The sequence below is a fragment of the Coregonus lavaretus genome (genome assembly GCF_964263955.1).
Source record: "Coregonus lavaretus genome assembly, chromosome: 34".
In the NCBI taxonomy this organism is placed as follows: domain Eukaryota; kingdom Metazoa; phylum Chordata; class Actinopteri; order Salmoniformes; family Salmonidae; genus Coregonus; species Coregonus lavaretus.
Genome location: NC_140021.1, coordinates 4,727,070 through 4,746,618, shown reverse-complemented (window position 1 = coordinate 4,746,618; position 19,549 = coordinate 4,727,070). Strand labels below are relative to the sequence as shown.

Here is a 19,549-nt window from a genome sequence, read left to right as displayed (position 1 = left end):
TCTATTTCACTTCCTTTGGCAATGTAAACATATGTTTCCCATGCCAATAAAGCCCATTGAATTGAACAGAGAGAGAGAGAGCGAGAGAGATATGAAATACTAAACCATTGAAGACGGAAATGTGCTGATAAATGCATAGGCTACATCCATAGTATACATTCACAAAAGTGATTATTGATGCTACGGAACTGTACATACTGTTGCCTTTGAATTTGCATTGGTAGGCCTCTAAGTATGCCCCCCGTTTTGGGAGGTTTGGTTTGATCCAAGACTTCGTACCCGGAAGTAGTGTGAATATTTACTTCAAATCAACTGACTACAATTACAGTTTAGGTTTGTTAGAATTACTAAAAATTATATGCAAACGTACATAAGATAACTTGCATGTAAATAGCTAGTAAGCGTTTAGCTCTTCTGTAACTAGGCTATAGCGAAAAGAGGTTGAAAGAAGTTGCTAAAGCCAGCTAGTTAGCTAGCTAGCAAGCTTACTCAAACCTAAACAAAGTTTTTCACGTGTTGTCGGGGTTGTAAACTATTAGATGTGTGTGTTTTAACGCGTGGATATGGACAAGATAGCCAAAGATGAGTTCATTATCATGTTGCAGTTACCATAAATTGCAGATAGCTAGCAAATCTGCACAACTCGAGAGAGTCATGCGTTGCAGAATTTACGCATACAACTGCCATCCTCTTTAGCCTGGGTGCCAGTCTGTTTAGCTAGCAAGGAGTGGAATGATAGCTAAACGGACTGGTACCCAGACTAGCAGCCTCTAACCTGGTCCCAGATATGTTAGGCATCATCTAACCTGGTCCCAGATATGTTAGGTAGACTCTAACCTGGTCCCAGATATGTTAGGTAGACTCTAACCTGGTCCCAGATCTGTTAGGCATCATCTAACTAGGTCCCAGATCTGTTATGCAGCCTTTAACCTGGCCCCAGATCTGTTAGTCAAACTCTAACCTGATCCCATATCTGTTAGGCAGCCTCTAACCTGGCCCCAGTTCTGTTAGGCAGCCTCTAACCAGGTCCCAGATCTGTTAGTCAGACTCTAACCTGGCCCCAGATCTGTTAGTCAAACTCTAACCTGATCCCAGATCTGTTAGGCAGTCTCTAACCTGGCCCCAGATCTGTTAGTCAGACTCTAACCTGATCCCAGATCTGTTAGTCAGCCTCTAACCTGATCCAAGATCTGTTAGTCAGACTCTAACCTGATCCCAGATCTGTTAGTCAAACTCACTGTGTCCTTGTGTGTTTTCTTTTTTCTGAATTCAGGAGCTAAATTGAAATGTAATTCTTGAATTCAGACTATTTTACTGTCAATGATTCATATGTGGAACATTTTTTATTATTTCCTCTAAGATGGGGACACAATTCCTTGAGTTGAAATGTAATTGACCCCAGTGTTGACTGCTAGCCTTAGTCCTCCTACAATAGAAAATAAAGTTGTTACTTTTCAATATATCTGACAGAGAGGAGGCTGGTTGGAGGAGCTAAAGGAGTATGGGCTCATTGTAATGGCTGGAATGGAATTAATGGAACGGAGTCAAACATGTGGTGTCCATATGTTTGATACCGTTCCATTAATTCCATACCAGCCATTACAATGAGCCCATACTCCTATAGCTCCTCTCACCAGCCTCCACTGATTTGACATGATCAATTACTCAACATGACATGTTGATGGTTTGTGTCTCCCATTAGATGTTGGGGATATTCAGTCCAGGCTAATAGACCATAGACCTGTCGTACAAGGGGAGATCTGCTATTTTGTGAGAGAATTTGACGTAAGTATTCAGCTTGCACCATTAATATGTGATTTGACCAATTTATTAATTGTCATTTGATCATTGTTAACATACAAGTTTTTGTGATTTTGAAGGAAAAACGTGGATTCAGAGAGAGCCGTTTGCTGGACAACCTGAACAAAATGGTGGTGGAGACCAACGAGCAGTCGTTGCCCAAATGTTCAGAGCACATGCATAAGCACCTCTGTGAGGCCCTCACACGATGTAAGCCCCTTCCTGACCTAGCCAGGGTATTTTTAATTGCTAACCATTGCAGTTGTTATATGGAGTGATTGAATGCTATCGTAGTGTTCTCCAAATTACATTACTGCATTGTATTATTTCAATGTGCCTTACTGATAAGGCCGGAAAGTACTTGAATGTAACATTGTTCATTGTGTTTTCTACAGTGGAGGCTGCGAATCACATGTCACAGAGTATCCAGCAGAGGGAGCTAGAGGCAGAGCAAGTAAAGACACAGGCTCTCATCAAAGCCCATGAATTACAAATAGTGATTTAACCATTCACAGGCGTGGATTGTGATAACAGACCAAGGCCCGGTTTCCCGATAGCGATGGAATTTAGGCTTAACGAGTGTATTAACAATGCATCGTACAACGACCGAAGAACTCACATGCGTTTTCCCAAACCACTAAAGTAGGGAGGACTTTCACTAAGTGCGTCGTTGGAGCAGGTGTCGTCGATACTGATAGGATCAAAAGAAAGGCTGCACTGCTCTCAGATCAGCTTTTACCATTCAAATCTTACCTTAACATTATAAGTATTCCATAACACTGACGACAGATCAGCTGGTGCTCCTAGAGAGATATTATCACCTATAGGCTATGGATGCAAATATTAAGGCGGCTTATCCTAATGCTTAAGCCCGGCCTACCCAATGATAATGCACAAAATCACATTTTGCTCACATGTTACACATCATGAAATATATTTAGGCAAAAAATTACAAACAAACAGTAGCCTACAATTAGCCAAATAGAACTCAATTGATTGAACAAGAAATAGATGTCAATATGATTGAAATGTGTAGGCTTATGTAGTCTATACTGTATTTACCTTTTAATACAGTCATCTGGGTTCTCATTTGAAGCATCTTTTACCTTTAAATACAGTCTTTTTATCCTTCGCTTGTCTGTAACATACAAAGACATTGGTAACTTTGTAGTCAACTTCGTTCTGAAGTTATAGGCGTTCACAGAGAGACAGATAAACATCTTGAGTCAATGTTTAGCGGAGATCTTCTGTGTATAAATTCATGAGGAAGGGCAAAAAAGCACCTAACAATGCACTTAGCTGTTCTAAGAGTGGTCTGAGGCAGTCGGTAAATACATTTACGTCATTTAGCAGACGCTCTTATCCAGAGCGACTTACAGTTAGTGAGTGCATACATTATTATTTTTTTTTTTTAAATCATACTGCCCACCCTATGGGAATCGAACCCACAACCCTGGCGTTGCAAACGCCATGCTCTACCAACTGAGCTACATCCCTGCCGGCCATTCCCTCCCCTACCCTGGGCCAATTGTGCACCGCCCCATGAGTCTCCCGGTCACGGCCGGCTACGACAGAGCCTGGATTCGAACTCGGGAGTCTAAAGAGCGTTTTCAAGTGCAACTTTAGTAATGATGGTTTTGGGAAACAACTCTGGGATTTAACGATGCTCCTACAAAGGTTCTAACGATGAACTTGGTTTTAAGATGCTTTCGGGAAACCGGGCCCAGGGGTGGATCAGTTGGCACTAAACAGGAGATAGCTTTTTGAAACAGAGTACCACCCAAATCTCCCCAACAGGAGTGTTTTCATTTCCCATTTCATTTTTGTCTAGTTCGGAAATGTTCTGTCTTCGAGCCTGACCCAGATCCTTGTGTGTTGTGCACCTTAGAGCACCCAGTTGCAGGTGACCATAGACAGACGGAAGGAGGACTGGGACAAGTTTCTGAAGGAGAAGCAGCGGCTGGAGGAGGAGGTGGACAAGGAACATGCCAAGGCCGTCGGACGCCTCAGCATCATGTACAGCAACATGAAGAAGGACCTGGCCAAATTCTCCCACTTTTGATCCTCTGTGTGTGTGTGTCTGTCTGTCTGCTTGAAATTAAGTTGTAGCCTTTGATTGATGCAGTACTTAGTTGTTGGCACTAACAGAGGACTTCTGAGCGCATAAGTCAACATTTTCCAGATCACAAATAAGAAAGTGTGATTAACAACTTGGCATTTTCACAGCCCATCAACATCATCATTTTCTGTCCTAAGCACATGAAATATGTATGTCAAGTTCTGGAAAATCTCATTTTTAAAACATAAATTACATGTTTGTTCCTTGGCTGCGAAGCTTTTAACATTTTGCGATTTTTAATGGAATTTTCTAGGAGGTGTTGATAGATGTGTGTTTGCTATAGTTGGGCAGTATCCAGATTTTCATACCGTCATACCATCAAACAATTCTGGCAACAGGGATCTTGATCCAGGAGGGGATTGAATGTCTCTGCTTGATCTTGACATCTAGCCACTTAGTTAGCAAACCAAATGCATAGCTGGAGCCCTGAGCTGAATATCATTTTTGACACATCTTCGATTTCTTAGAGTTCTACTTAACTTCTAGATATAAACAGTGGCGTAGCACGGCAAGGCTATCGCCCAAACCTAGTGTTTGCCTCCAGCTGAATAAGAAAATAAACTGGAATTTGGCACAGATTAGATATTTTAAGCTACATGCGAGTGAAAATGTTTAACGTCAGAAGTGCTATTCAAAGCTGGTTTGTCAGAAGTGCTATTCAAAGCTGGCTTGTCAACGGCACAGGTCAACATCTCAAACTTTACTCACTGAGCAGTTTTCCCAACTAGGCATGGCTCACCAACTCTTCAGATTAGGGTACATTCAACCTCTGACATCAAGTACAACTAGCAACCTCTCAAAATAAGGAAATCAGAAATGGTTTTACTGAAACAAGCTCAAACAGTCAGAAGTGGACATTATTTAGTGGTGTTTTCCCAGGCCTCTTATGTACCTTGTTAAATGGAGAGGTACACTTGTAGCGCTTTATGAAGTGTTTTGTTTAAAGACAGTATATGCACTGGACAATGGCATGCTGTTTAGACTGAAGGGTGGATGGACTCCCTGACACATTCCTGACCTGCTGGGAACAGGATTCATCTCAGTAGAAAGTGACAGAACAAATATTTAAAATGGCTCTCATGAACACAATGTGTGCACGGACCCCTTACATAAGACTTCTTTGTTGCGTTGGGGGACGCAGATCTCATCAATCAGTATAAGTAAAATAAAGCGTTGCTAAACTCTGCATGGCTCAAGTGTGGTTTCTTTCTCTCGACTCAAATGTATACAACGTAGTTCAGCAATGCCAACGTCTGACAGCTGGGCTCGAACCGAGGCGCAGTATCCAATTTCAGTGGAGGTTGAAGCGCAGTCTTTTCCATTTGGCTCGCGGTGACCCCTTCCGTTCTGCCCGCGATGGCGGCCGCTGTCCGGTAACCCTGGGTCACCCTCTGTGAGTGACTGGCATCAGGGCAGGGCCGGGTTTGTTATCGTCAGAGATCTGAGAGGGCATGGCAGTGTTGTGGAGGTATAGTAGCGTAGCCAGGGGAGCCCTGACGGCCCAGCCAGCAAGAGCCAGACAGTCCATCACTATTTAACGAGGAGTGACAGTCCGGAAACCACCGCCAGTCTTTCATCTGGCCCTGTTTATTTTGTCGGTTTAGTGAGAGAACGAGAGAGAAAAACCTGCCCGGGTTCCAAAACGTCAACAATAAAGTCAGTGCTATTCATGAGAAAGTGCTCTAAGCCCTTCGCCCCTATTAAGTCCTCTGGTGTGGTGAGAATCTGGTGCACCCCTAATGTAAGTCTGGAGGATATCACACTGTACTGTACATAGCAGATGTCAAAGGTCAACGACCTTTGAGACAGTGATTGAGGTGATGGCATATATTGAACTCAGAGGGAAGCCTCCTGGCTTGCGGCGGTTTGTACTGGAAGTGCCTCTGGAGCGTGCCCTTCCCATCTCCGCTTTCCCAGATATACTCACTGTTCCGGGAAGATGAGCGTGGAGCAGGTCGGGTACTGACTGACCCCGGCGTTATCGTCCCTCCGGCCCACCGCCACGTGCCTCAGGAACCAGGGCTTGTTTTTCATCTCCTCTGTCTATCGGAGTCATTGTGTTCTTCCTGTTATGGAAAGAGCGCGGCGATACCAGTCGAGGAGCTGGCTGCCAACATAAATCGTCAAGTAAAAAGCACCCGGAGCTCGGGGTTGGGGGTGGGGGGGGGTAGACTATGGAAACACAGATTAGAAAATGTCTGATCACAGCCTGCCTCGATTTCTCCGAAACAAAAGAGGGGCCACATCCATTGGAATGGCATTGTTGGTGTGTGTTTCAGGATGGGTTTGGGGGTTGCACTAGAGTGGAGTGGAAAGAGATTCCCTAACCTCTGAAATCACAGTCTGTGCTCTCTTACTGAATATACCTAATATAACCCATGTGTATTGGGATAGTCTCTGCTCCGTCTGCAGTGGAGAACAGACAGTGGAGTGCTGTAGCCCGCTCTACTTGTCCTGACTCCCAGCGTTCTCACACATTTCAGGACCAATAAACCCTCACTGGACTGCTGCTTCTGAAAGCCTGACAGGGGCCCTTGGCCTAATGCACTCTTCAACTTAGTCAATGAGAGTTCACTCTTCTTTTCAGCGAGGGGGCTGAAAATAAAACTATTTTAAAAGTCAGCGATGGAACAATGTGAGGTGGAGGGCATTCATTACAACAACTGCTGACATGTAGCTTCTGTATGTGGAGGGCATTCATTACAACAGCTCCTGAGATGTAGCTTCTGTATGTGGAGGGCATTCATTACGACAGCTGCTGAGATGTAGCTTCTGTATGTGGAGGGCATTCATTACAACAGCTGCTGAGATGTAGCTTCTGTATGTGGAGGGCATTCATTACGACAGCTGCTGAGATGTAGCTTCTGTATGTGGAGGGCATTCATTACAACAGCTGCTGAGATGTAGCTTCTGTATGTGGAGGGCATTCATTACAACAGCTCCTGACATGTAGCTTCTGTATGTGGAGGGCATTCATTACGACAGCTGCTGAGATGTAGCTTCTGTATGTGGAGGGCATTCATTACGACAGCTGCTGAGATGTAGCTTCTGTATGTGGAGGGCATTCATTACAACAGCTGCTGAGATGTAGCTTCTGTATGTGGAGGGCATTCATTACGACAGCTGCTGAGATGTAGCTTCTGTATGTGGAGGGCATTCATTACAACAGCTCCTGAGATGTAGCTTCTGTATGTGGAGGGCATTCATTACAACAGCTGCTGAGATGTAGCTTCTGTATGTGGAGGGCATTCATTACGACAGCTGCTGAGATGTAGCTTCTGTATGTGGAGGGCATTCATTACAACAGCTGCTGAGATGTAGCTTCTGTATGTGGAGGGCATTCATTACGACAGCTGCTGAGATGTAGCTTCTGTATGTGGAGGGCATTCATTACGACAGCTGCTGAGATGTAGCTTCTGTATGTGGAGGGCATTCATTACGACAGCTGCTGAGATGTAGCTTCTGTACATCCTCTCCCCTCCATTGTATCACATATTAGGCCTCTCACCCAATTACTGTAGGGTCCAAATGAAAACGGCAATGAACAATTGGGTATACGTCCGAGTTAATAACCTAGTATTACAACACCACAGGGAGCCGGTGAATGGGTCCTGTGGGGATGCTGATGCAGGTGGTAATATGAATTCTTTGGCAGTGGCAAACGTTCACGCTGAGAATTGCTAAGTGGGGAGAATAAGCTCTCAGGGCTGTAGTATAATTTTACTTTTACATTTTGGTCATTTAGCAGACACTCTTATCCAGTGTGACTTATAGTTAGTGCATTCATCTTAAGATATGTGGTTGTCCCACCTAGATATCACAGTCATAGTAAGTACATTTTTCCTCAATAAAGTAGTTATCAGCAAAGTCAGAGCTAGTAAGAAAAGTCAAGTGTTAGTTCACAAAAGGCTTTTTTAATTTTTGGGGTGCTGTGGGATTATTGATGATACACTTTGAAGAGGTTTCAGATGTTTTCGGAAGATGGGCCGGGACTCGGGGGAAGCTGGTTCCACCATTGAGGTGCTAGGACAGAGAAGAGCTTGGACTGGGCAGAGCGGGAGCTGCCCTCCCATAGGGGTGCGAGGGTCAAGAGACCAGAGGTGGCAGAACGGAGTGCTCAGGTTGGGGTGTAGGGTTTGAGCATAGCCTGAAGATAAGGAGGGGCCGTTCCTCTTGCTGCTCCGTAGGTAAGCACCATGGTCTTGTAGTGGATGCAAGCTTCGACTGGAAGCCAATGGAGTGAACTGAGGAGCAGGGTGACATGGGAGAACTTGGGAAGGTTGAACACCAGGCGGTCTGCTGTGTTCTGGATAAGCTGCAGGGGTTTGATGGCACAAGTGGGGAGCCCAGCTAACAGCGAGTTGCAGTAGTCCAGACGGGAGATGACAAGTGCCTAGATTAGGACCTGAACCGCTTCCTGCTCCGTCTTGTCGAGTTTGAGCTTGAGGTGGTGGACTAACATCCAAGCTGAGACATCTGCCAGGCACGCAGAGATGCGGTACAGAAGGGGGGAAGGAAAAAAGTAGTTGAGTGTCATCCGCATTTAGACATTTTTATTTTTCAGAGGGGAAGCATGGCTATCCTCAGACACTGCCAGTTTGAAAAATGAGAATGAGGTGGCATGTAAAAGCAATTAGAAAGGGATTCAAATGGAATTCTCTCACTCACACTTCACCCGGGAAAATACCTAATAGGGCATTTACATTTTGCCATGTAGTGTTTTTTGGTCGGGCACAGCTTCGCGCTACTAGTCCTGCCAAGTCCAATAAACCCAGATAAGGACCAGCAAAAACAAACACTTTCCTCGGTCAATCACAGCCAGAACAATGGCCAGAGAGGACTCATGGAATGGCTTGTCATCGCAGGCCAGCCTCTACTGGGAACATGCCGCTTGTTGTCGTCTACTAGTTGTGGAATGTCTGGATCCTTTGCCAACTACATACCTATACAGACATTTTTTCCTTTTATATACCAGGTACTATTTATAAATAAGGACTATTTGAAAGGTTTTTCGTCACCCCCAACATCTAACCAATGTAGGTTCCACATATTTTTGTCTGGCATGCTATCGGGTCATTCCCATGGCCGGACATCTCCCTGCTATTCCTCCTTTATACCCATTTGGAATGACGAAGGAAAGGGGAAAAAGTGCTGTGATTCCTCTGTATCTCCCTGTAAGTTAGTTGATAAGAAGATATTATCAGTGTGCCTTCAGGGGACAGTGGAGATCTATGGCTGTTATCAGACGGGTGTTTTTAGACTACTGCTCATTGTTTCGATAACAGGAAATGGATGAGCTTTTTAATGACCACAATAACAGTGACCTGTACAAGCTACCCATAATCAGTCACAACACAGAGGACTGTGAAGTGTTAGCCTAATTCTGAGCGTTTGAAGAATGCCTCTCAATCAAATACGCGCCAAACATTGTTAGACCACGATACTCTTAGTCAAACGCGAGCATGGCCTGAAACGGAAGGTCCATTTTTTAACAAGGGACAGAAATAGCCACTTTCAAAATACAGACATCATCCCCATATGATGCAAAATGCATAATGGGTTTGGGGGTTGCATTTGTAGCTCAGTTGGTAGAGCATGGCGCTTGCAACGCCAGGGTTGTGGGTTCGTTTCCCACGGGGGGCCAGTATGAAAATGTATGAAAACTCATTAACTGTAAGTCGCTCTGGATAAGAGCGTCTGCTAAATGACTAAAATGTAAAATTATTTCTGTATTTTTAAAGTTACATATCTTAAAAACTTGATTGCTGACAAGCAAAACATTTTGGGACTATGTCAACAATGGACTAATGAAACAAATACCAAAAGCTAGTTTTTTGGGTGGAGTTTTCCTTTAAATCTCCAGAGAAGGTACATTTACATTTATGTCATTTAGCAGATGCTCTTATCCAGAGCGACTTACAAATTGGTAGTAGGGTAACGTGGGGTAACTAGCCCCCCCCCCCCCTGTAATTCTCACAGAAACAACTTTGTCACCCATTTTTTCCCCCAACACCTGCCCTTGCTGATTTCTTTTTTAATATATAGTGTGTTGGGGGAAACTGTCCCCCCCCGGCAATCCAATGCAAGTCAGTGGTAGGCCTACCTTAAACTCATGACCAAATCATCTAAAAGTATGTAATTTTTTAGAAACTTTAGGATGATTTGGACCTTACATCAAAACCTCATCATAGTGAGGATATTAATAGTGAGATGTGCAATGCCATTTTGTTTCAATATCTAATTTATTTAATTAACATATGATACCTAGACTATAGCTTTTTAAGGGGGGGGGGCATTAAAGACATGCTCCTGTACTTTGGCGATCACTTATTTCCCTTCATAGTGTGTTTGCCTAAGCATGAACATCATCCATATACCTCATTTTTACCAAACTTTGCTATTTTGTGTCAGCAATTGGTTCATTGTTCTTATCACTCCGTAGTTATCCCACGTTACCCTATCTGAGTGAACAAGAACCCAGTACACCAAGACATTAATTAGGGTATGTAGGGATAAACTGGATTACTTTACCTGACTTACCTCTAAACTTAGTTCTTAGTGTTGTACGGTATGCTGAATTTATATCCTCCCTTGAAAATGTTTCCCGTTTTGACGTCGTGAAATAAAGGAAATGATTTAATGAAATCTATCGTTAAACGATCACGGGAAAACCATTTCCCAACCATTTTATCAGTTATTTATCGCTCGTTGTCGGCATTTTGATGATTTAAGGAAATAATTCAGCAAACAGAGATGTAATAGCTGGACGTAATATAAAATATGATTCAGGAGCTAGTGAGTGAAGTAGCAGGGATGGTAGCTAGGCAAACACCATGATGATCTTCCCTCTCTCAGTTTCTCTCAGTTCCTCTCTGAGGTCAGATTCGATCACACGGATCATCGGTAGAGTGCTGTATTGCTCTCATCTCCTCAACATGAACCTCTCCAAACGTAGGAGGGTTCTCTCTTTTTCCCAGGCACACACTATGCATTATACTGGGAATGGTTCTCAGTCACCCTTTTCTTTTTCATCTTCTAAATCTCTTTTCTGTATGTATTTTCCTTTTGACATCAGGCCTTTCATTTTAGTTATGAATTATAAGATAATATTCTGGTCAAGATCAGGCCATTGTGCATGGGATCCCGGTTAGAGTGGATTTTTTCCTACCCTTATATTGAAACCACTTCATCCAGGTGCTCCATCATTGTGAGCAGCCCTCTCCTTTAAACAGAAGGCTCTGGAATGAGATCTCTAAAGCACATCTCATATCCAACCTGAAACAAGCCCCGAAACCCAATAAATCAATCAATTGCGTTTTATAAGAGGGTGTGTTACCCACTCAGGAAATGGAGTATTCCTGCTGCTTAGCCACCTTGTATCATGTTGAGGATGAGACTGACAGCACAATGAGTGTGTGTATGATGTGTGCGCTGTGTGTGTGTATTTACGCAAGCTTACAAGTGCACATGCGTGTGCGTGCGTGCAATTGTGCATTTGTGTCTGTGTGTGGCACAGCTCCAGACGACAGAACCCTGTGTCTGAGGCAGTTTCCCATCCTCACTGCTCCGGGGAGGCCCAGGCCGGGTCCAATGTCTTGGCAGAGGAATGCCTAGGAGTGGGCTTTTCCAATAAAGGCAACTCTCTTTCAGGGCCCTGTGACGGCCTTTAGTTTTCATCCTCTCCCTCTCTGAACCCAAGTGGGCCGCTTCATCTCAGGCTGGCTCTCAGCCCCTAATGACTTTACCTTGAGGTACGTAGGCCTGTAGCTAAAAGCAGCATTACTCATGTCCTGGCCGCCAATGTTAAGTGCGGGCTGCTATCATGTCATTCGCTTAAGAACCTGGCCCTGCAGCTGTCGGAATCAACAGAACACTCTGGTCTCTGTCTCTGACCGGCTAGCATCATCATGTACGAACATTGTCTGAACTGATACATAACGTATGTTGTTGTGTGTGGTGGAGTCATCTTGAGTCACTTTGGGAATAGTCCCCAGTGGTTATAACACAATTAAAGCAGGGGTAGAAGAACTTCCAGTGATACATTGCTTGTTCAATTCACCGTTTTTGTATTTGTCATCCATTATAACAAGGTGTTAGCCTACTACTCTGTACTTTGTATGTCATAACATTTAAAAACACAACAACAAAAAAAAAAGCATTACATCACTATATGTAATTTTAACGTGTCGAATTTCGGACCCTGGCAGCACTTTTCCATAGTCTTATTTGCTCTATAAATCTAATCTTACACTCAATACGACATACCAGGGTTCTTCAATTCCGGTCCTGGAGGGCCGAAACACCTCTGTTTTTCATCCTCTCCTTCTAATCAGGGCTAATTCAGACCTGGGACACCAGGTGAGTGCAATTAACTACCAGGTAGAAATAAAAACAGAAGTGTTTCGGCCCTCCAGGACCGGAATTGAAGAACCCTGCGATATACCCTGTTGTATTGTTGAGGGCTAGCAAGTCTGTCTGTCAGAAGCAGTTGTGAGGAGAGAGAGAGAGAGAGAGAGAGAGAGAGAGAGAGAGAGAGAGAGAGAGAGAGAGAGAGAGAGAGAGAGAGAGAGAGAGAGAGAGAGAGAGAGAGAGAGAGAGAGAGAGAGAGAGAGAGAGAGAGAGAGAGAGAGAGAGAGAGAGAGAGAGAGAGAGAGAGAGAGAGAGAGAGAGAGAGAGAGAGAGAGAGAGAGAGAGAGAGAGAGAGAGAGAGAGAGAGAGAGAGAGAGAGAGAGAGAGAGAGAGAGAGAGAGAGGAGAGAGAGAGAGAGAGAGAGAGAGAGAGAGAGAGAGAGAGAGAGAGAGAGAGAGAGAGAGAGAGAGAGAGAGAGAGAGAGAGAGAGAGAGAGAGAGAGAGAGAGAGAGGAGGAGAGAGAGAGAGAGAGAGAGGAGAGAAGAGGAGAGAGAGAGAGAGAGAGAGAGAGAGAGGACCCTGGACCACAGATCAAAGTAGCCACAGTGAATAGCAGCCCTGAGCAGAGCACCTGCTTCTGCCCGGCCGGCCGGCCAAGTCAAACACATTATTCCACCAGCCGCGCCGTTTAATGGCTTCTGTGGGGACCCCGTGAGTGGAGGGCCATCCAGGGCTGCCTGAACTCATGCTACACAGGTACAGGCCATAAACGCACAAAGTACACACATTCTAATAATGCAAACACAGATACAAACCCACACAACACACTCTCACACATAAATGCACATACACACACCTGGTCTTGGCCTAAGAGGAAAGCCCATGCTGCCCCCGCTCTCCCATTATGTTACTCAGTGCTCTGGTGAGGGGAGTGTGGTTATGCTTGGACTGAGATCAATAATGAGAAGAGAAGAAATCATCCTAAGAAAAACAGCAAACATCTGTTTTGAGACTTGGCCACCTCTCGTTGGCAACGTCAGGCTGACTTCAACAAAGCTGGTCCCTTTCTTCCATGAGCGAGCAAGTGAAAATAAAAACTAACCTTGACGCAGTGTAGGGTTCGCTTAAGTGTCTTGCAATATGTCTAAACAGACTGGCAGGTGAACGTCAGTGGGCATCGTGACATTCAGAGCCCTTGAAATATTGGCTGTTGAAAGATGACCTGAGACAGGACCATGTCTGTCCAAGTCCTTGTGTCAGCTGTGTGATTTGTACACTGACGATGATGTTTTCATAACCAGACCACATGCATTCAAATAAAAGTTGTCTCTTTTAAATAAAGTTGAGGACCTCCATGCTCCATGTATCTTACTGCTATGATGGCCTCTATCTAGAAGTGGACCTTAAGACACACAGTGGGTCCTGTTACTATGGGGTTTCTGGTTCAAGCTCTGCCCTGACTTTTCTGTCTCAATGGCCACAATAACGTTAAATGTTAATCTCACCAAACAGAATATGCCCCCCCTCCCCCTCCCCTAACAGGCCCATAGCTGAAGCCTTCGCTGTCTGCCTTGTTAGTGGGGATCTGACTGGGTTGCCATGATGGCCGACTCCCTGCTGCCGCACCAATGGGCAGCGGTGTGGTGATAGACTTTACAGCTTGGCCCCTCTGCTCTCTCAATCTCAGCATCCAGCCACAGGGGAGCCTGAGATCTGCCAATCACCAAAGTTTCTACAGGTCTGTGTGTGCTCTCCTCTGGTCCCGACGCTCTTGATGGGTTTTCCAGTAGGAAGACGGAGCTTAACGTTTGGAGGGGACCGCCGGCCGGCCAGCGTCTGTGAGAGGCAGCCCCGGCAGAGGGACCCTATCACCAGGGCTCAGATCGGTGAGAGCCTTGTACAACTTGTTCAACCAGGAGCCGTGTTCACATTTCTTACAAAGTGGTGACACATGACAAGGCAGCAAGTGAAAGCACATGGAATCTGCCAGGATAACTTTTTCTATTCCTTTCCCTGCTCAGCGAACAGAGGTAGCCAGACCATGTTACCCGGTTATAGCTGAAGAATATTGTGACGAATCACTACGCCAGGTTATTAAGTCTTGAGCATGTTTTCACTACAAAAACGAGCATTGAATTGAACACTAAAACAGTGCCTGTCCTGAGTTGTCTGCATGTAGATTGTTCTGTACTGTGATCTGCTCCCCTAACCACAGGTCCCCATCAAGTCAAAGACAAATAGGGGGTGCTTATATTTGTCCTGTTTCACACATGTACAAGTGTGGGGTGTGAAATGAAAATGTGTTTTTTGCATATCCTACTCCCCCCGAGACACCCTCGGAGAGTGGGGTCACGGCCAGGTCCCCATAAACCACCTGCACAACAAGGCCCTCCCCTGTCCTGTACCCAACCTGCAGATTGCCATGTCCCCCGGGAGTCACTTACACAGTAGCCCGACCCTACTCCCAGGTTTGAAAACAGTCATAGTTCCAACATCTACCTCAGGAGACCTGGGTTTGGGTTAGTCATTAAGCAGAGGTAGAACATAAAAATACTGTGATACAATAGCCATCGCCATGGAGATCGACCTCAGCCGGTGTGTGTGTCCATCCCAAATTCCCAGATTAAAGGCACGGTGGCATGGGAGGCCTTTTCCAATGGAAGGTGGCTTGTGTAGCAGCTAGCCTGCGAATGACATACGTTCCTCTCGATTGATCGCTTCCTGTGTTCCCGAACGCCATGTGAAATAGGCGGATGTGATCATTTCATTTCTTCATATTCCCAGAAAACAAATGTACTGTTGTATTACTTCCTCGGTGATATGCTTTATGTTCAAGTAATCATCAAGAAGATCTGTGCTGCAAGTTGAAATATTTAAAACAACTGTGGCGCTGCTGGCGCATAAGTATTGTACCTTAACTAATCAATTCGTTCAATGTAGGCCTGCTGTGGATAAAACAAATCTGAATTATTGCAATATAAACAGGAAACAACTGTAACTGCTGATGATGATCCTGACCTTATTTCAATGTTTTGTAAAGCTTAGCCCAGGAAAGTAAATAAAATGCTAGAGAAAAATGTATTTCTCACATGTTCCTAAAACCCAGTTACTGATTTAATATGGCCTGCTGTTCTCATTGTGCATGTTGAATCTGAAACGTTCTCATTATAGACCGAGACTTGAGAGTGAAACTCTCAAATGCAATCCACAGCTGTGAAGTAAGAGATCTATTGTGGTCAGGTTAACCAGGTTGTTTTGATCAAGATATAAATTCTAAGCAATGGTTTTGCGATTGTGGATGGTGGCAACATAGTGTATCACAAGATAGCAGCTTCTTCTCAACTCAAGAGCCTTCTTTAACTTTAAGAAGTGTTCCATGCTCTGTAGAGACAGACAGCGGAGTAAGCCTTTTACTTATATTCTTCAACCTTGGTAGACAGAAATCTGACTGTGCCTTTAATTTGGTCCTCACTCTCCTCCTCTCTTTCAGTCTCCCAATCAGTCTCTCTTTCAGTCTCCCAATCAGTCTCTTTCAGTCTTTCACCCTACCACCTGCCGACTACTGCATTCTCGAGCACTAACTTCAGACAATTATGAAAATAAACAGCACGTCCTCGGGTCCCTGCGGACCACGAATCTACTATTCCTATTACAGCATGTACTGTATGGCTGGCCTGGCAAGCTGCCCACTGTCAACAATGGTTAACCAGTAGGCACTAGAACTATGTGCCCTTCGGTATGAGAGGCATGCGTACATGTGTCAGCTGCAATTTAGTCACATTTACCACCGGTATGACATGTTGAGATGAAGCTGTGGGGATAAATTGTGAAATGTGGTTTCCTGGGTAGCAACAGAGGACCAATGGGAGTTTTGTCTCTCGACGTTATTTATCATGTGTGGAAGCCAAAGAAAATAATATTGTATATTATTTTTCACCTGCTGTTAGCTATAAAGGCCTAGGTTTCATTGAGCAAGGAGGGATTGGAATGTGATAGAGTGGCAAGAGGGTCAGCTCTGGGTCATATATTATACAGCTCTCTTCTGATATAAAACCTCAATGAAAAAAACTGTGTGGTTTGAGCCCTAAATGCTGATTGGCTGACAGCCGTGGTATATCATACCGTATACCACAGGTATGACAAAACATGTATTTTTACTGCTCTAATTACGTTGGTAACCAGTTTATAAGAGCAATAAGGCGCCTCGGGATTTGTGGTATATGGCCAATATACTATGGCTAAGGGCTGTATCCAGGCACTGCCTTATTGCCTAAATAAACACTTCTGTGTGTAACATATCATAGCATACTGAAATCTCCTGCCAAGAAGTGATATGTAAGCACAATGGACAAGATGAGGGGCAGAATTCAAACAAATATGTCATGACTTGAGACTTGGTGATCACTCAGCCCTATCATTTTGTTAGATCTTGTGCTCTACGCCTCAACAAATTGGGTCACTACTCAAGCATTTTATGAAGCTGTTCTGAACGGGAGGCATGCTTGGGTTTTTAGGGCAGAGATTGAAGTTCAACTCTAGTCAACCTTGTGGCAAAAGTGGCATCATGTATCTCTGTGGGGAGAGTCTGTTGCGTTGCTGCCCCATAAACGGGCCCAGTCCCTGTGGACTGAAGGAATTTTAATGGTCGCCCTAGGAATGGCAAGGCAGAGTCCATCCCTTGAAACAGGTCACCTCCCAACCAGTGACCCCCAGTTTAACCAAACCCAGAACACTTTGTAAACACCTCCTTCAACAGTAGCATGGCTGAAAGCAGACCCTGGTGGTATAAATATTGTTTTACACTGTAGACCCGTGGTTCGCAAACGTTTTTGGAGCTGTGATCCATCTAAAGCTTAAGTACTTTTCTTGTGACCATCATCCAAGAAAACAAGACCAATGTTTTTGACTAGGAATGGATCGGAATCTAATAACCAAAAAGTTATTAGCTATGATGACCCACCAACGGATACAGCACAGAGATCAGTTTTATGTCTCTGGTAAACCGTAAAACACATCAGCTCCTTAAGGGTAAATCAAATATAAAATATGACAAAATAGAGTATCTATAGGCTGGTCTCGTACAGTAGTAAACTTTTCTGTCATTGTCACATCATATGACATGGCTAAATTACAAACAGCACTGGCACGCTATTGGCTAGACTATGTGCATCTGTTGCCTAAAAAACCAACCCAGGAGCCTGCATTGCACTGTGAGTCAATGAAGTCTTTCTGTGACATGTTGGAAATTGTTTGTCCAGCCAAAGACTTGTCAGTCCTGGGAGGCAGCGCACTAAATACCTTGGGAATGGAGCTCAGATTTATAGGGCTGTAACCATTTCACGGCACCACAGTCCCCAAGGGAGGGATCACATAGCCTCAGCAATAAATTGGATTAATTAATAAGTTTAAATGCGCTCATTCTTTCATTTCCAGTGGTGATGAAGAGGAAGACAATTTTTACTCATATCTGACCATCAGCTAGTGAGACCAACAGACTATTATTTTTACATTTAAGTCATTTAGCAGACGCTCTTATCCAGAGCGACTTACAGTTAGTGAGTGCATATATTTTTCATACTGGCCCCCCATGGGAAATGAACCCAAAACCCTGGCGTTGCAAGCGCAATGCACTACCAATTGAGCTACAGGGGACTACAGTTAGAGTGTAAGGGGCAATCACTTTTTCACACAGGGGCATTGGGTGTTGCATAACTTTGTTTATGAAATAAGTACGTAAATCTGTTATTTATTCACTCGGGTTCCCTTTATCTAATATTAGGTTTTGGTTGAAGTTCCGATGCAGTGCCTTCAGAAAGTATTCAGACCCCTGGACTTACTCCACTTTGATACGTTACAGCCTTATTCTAAAATAGACCAAATAAATACAAATCCTCAGCAATCTACACACAATACCCCATAATGACAAAGCGAAAACAGAAATACCTTATTTACATAAGTATTCAGACCTTTTGCTATGAGACTAAAAATTGAGCTCAGGTGCATCCTGTTTCCATTGATCATCCTTGAGATGTTTCTACAACTTGGATTCCACCGGTGGTAAATTCAATTGATTGGACATGATTTGGAAAGGCACACACCTGTCTATATAAGTTGACAGTGCAAAAACCTAACCATGAGGTCGAAGGAATTGTCCGTAGAGGTCCGAGACAGGATTGCAGAAGGACAACCATCTCTGCAGCACTCCACCAATCAGGCCTTTATGGTAGAGAGGCCAGACTGACGCCACTCCTCAGTAAAAGGCACATGACAGCCAGCTTGGAATTTGCCAAAAGGCATCTAAAGACTCTCAGACCATGAGAAACAAGATTCTCTGGTCTGACGAAACCAAGATTGAACTTTTTGCCCTGAATGCCAAGCATCACTTCTAGAGAAAACCTGGCACCATCCCTACGGTGAAGCATGGTGGTGGCAGCATCATGCTGTGGGGATGTTTTTCAGCTGCAGGGACTGGGAGACTAGTCAGGATCGAGGCAAAGATTAACGGAGCAAAGTACAGCGAGATCCTTGATGAAAACCTGCTCAGAGCGCTCACTACCTCAGACTGGGGGCAAAGGTTCACCTTCCAACCAGACAACGACCCTAAGCATACAGCCAAGACAGCGCAGGAGTGGCTTCGGGACAAGTCTCTGAATGTCCTTGAGTGGCCCAGCCAGAGCCTGGACATGAACCCGATGGAACATCTCTGGAGAAACCTGAAAATAGCTGTGCAGCAACGCTCCCCATCCAACCTGACAGAGCTTGAGAGGATCTGCAGAGAAGAATGGGAGAAACTCCCCATATACAGGTGTGCCAAGCTTGTAGCATCATACCCAAGAAGACTCGAGGCTGTAATCGCTGCCAAAGGTGCTTCAACAAAGTACTGAGTAAAGGGTCTGAATACTTATGTAAATGTCATATTTCTGTTTTAGCAAAATTTTCTAAAATCCTATTTTTGCTTTGTCATTATGGGGCAGTGTGCAGATTGGGGAGGAAAAAACTATTCAATCAATTTTAGAATAAGGCTGCAACCCAACAAAATGTGGGAAAAGTCAAGGGGTCCGAATACTTTCCGAAGGCGCTAACATTCAGTATAAAAAATATGCAGAAGTAGAGGAAATTAGAAAGGGTTGGCAAATACTTTTTCACAGCACTGTACCTTACTATAAGGAGGGAGAAGCACTACATTCACATAGAGCAGAACTGGTGCGGCATTAGTTTAAATAATTACATTTTCCACATGGTAATAAGAATCAGTTGAGTGTAATAACCCATTGTTCACTC

At 44.3% G+C, this 19,549-nt stretch overlaps 1 protein-coding gene across 1 annotated transcript; it reads left to right on the top strand.

The window, feature by feature from the left end:
• The first annotated feature begins 268 nt into the window (after positions 1-268).
• LOC311109150 (biogenesis of lysosome-related organelles complex 1 subunit 5-like) lies at positions 269-5,105 on the top strand. Its single transcript, XM_084151972.1, has 5 exons — positions 269-333; positions 1,703-1,785; positions 1,881-2,010; positions 2,196-2,254; positions 3,689-5,105. Exons 3-5 carry the CDS (start codon positions 1,929-1,931, stop codon positions 3,860-3,862), a joined length of 315 nt encoding a protein of 104 aa, XP_084008098.1. The 5' UTR covers positions 269-333; positions 1,703-1,785; positions 1,881-1,928; the 3' UTR covers positions 3,863-5,105.
• Positions 5,106-19,549: the final 14,444 nt, after the last annotated feature.

Coding starts and splice junctions, on each gene's coding strand:
- LOC311109150 (XM_084151972.1), top strand. CDS start 1,929: ATGGTGGTGGAGACCAACGAGCAGTCGTTGCCCAAATGTTCAGAGCAC. Junction 2,011..2,195: donor CTGTGAGGCCCTCACACGAT/GTAAGCCCCTTC, acceptor TGTTTTCTACAG/TGGAGGCTGCGAATCACATG. Junction 2,255..3,688: donor GGGAGCTAGAGGCAGAGCAA/GTAAAGACACAG, acceptor TGTGCACCTTAG/AGCACCCAGTTGCAGGTGAC.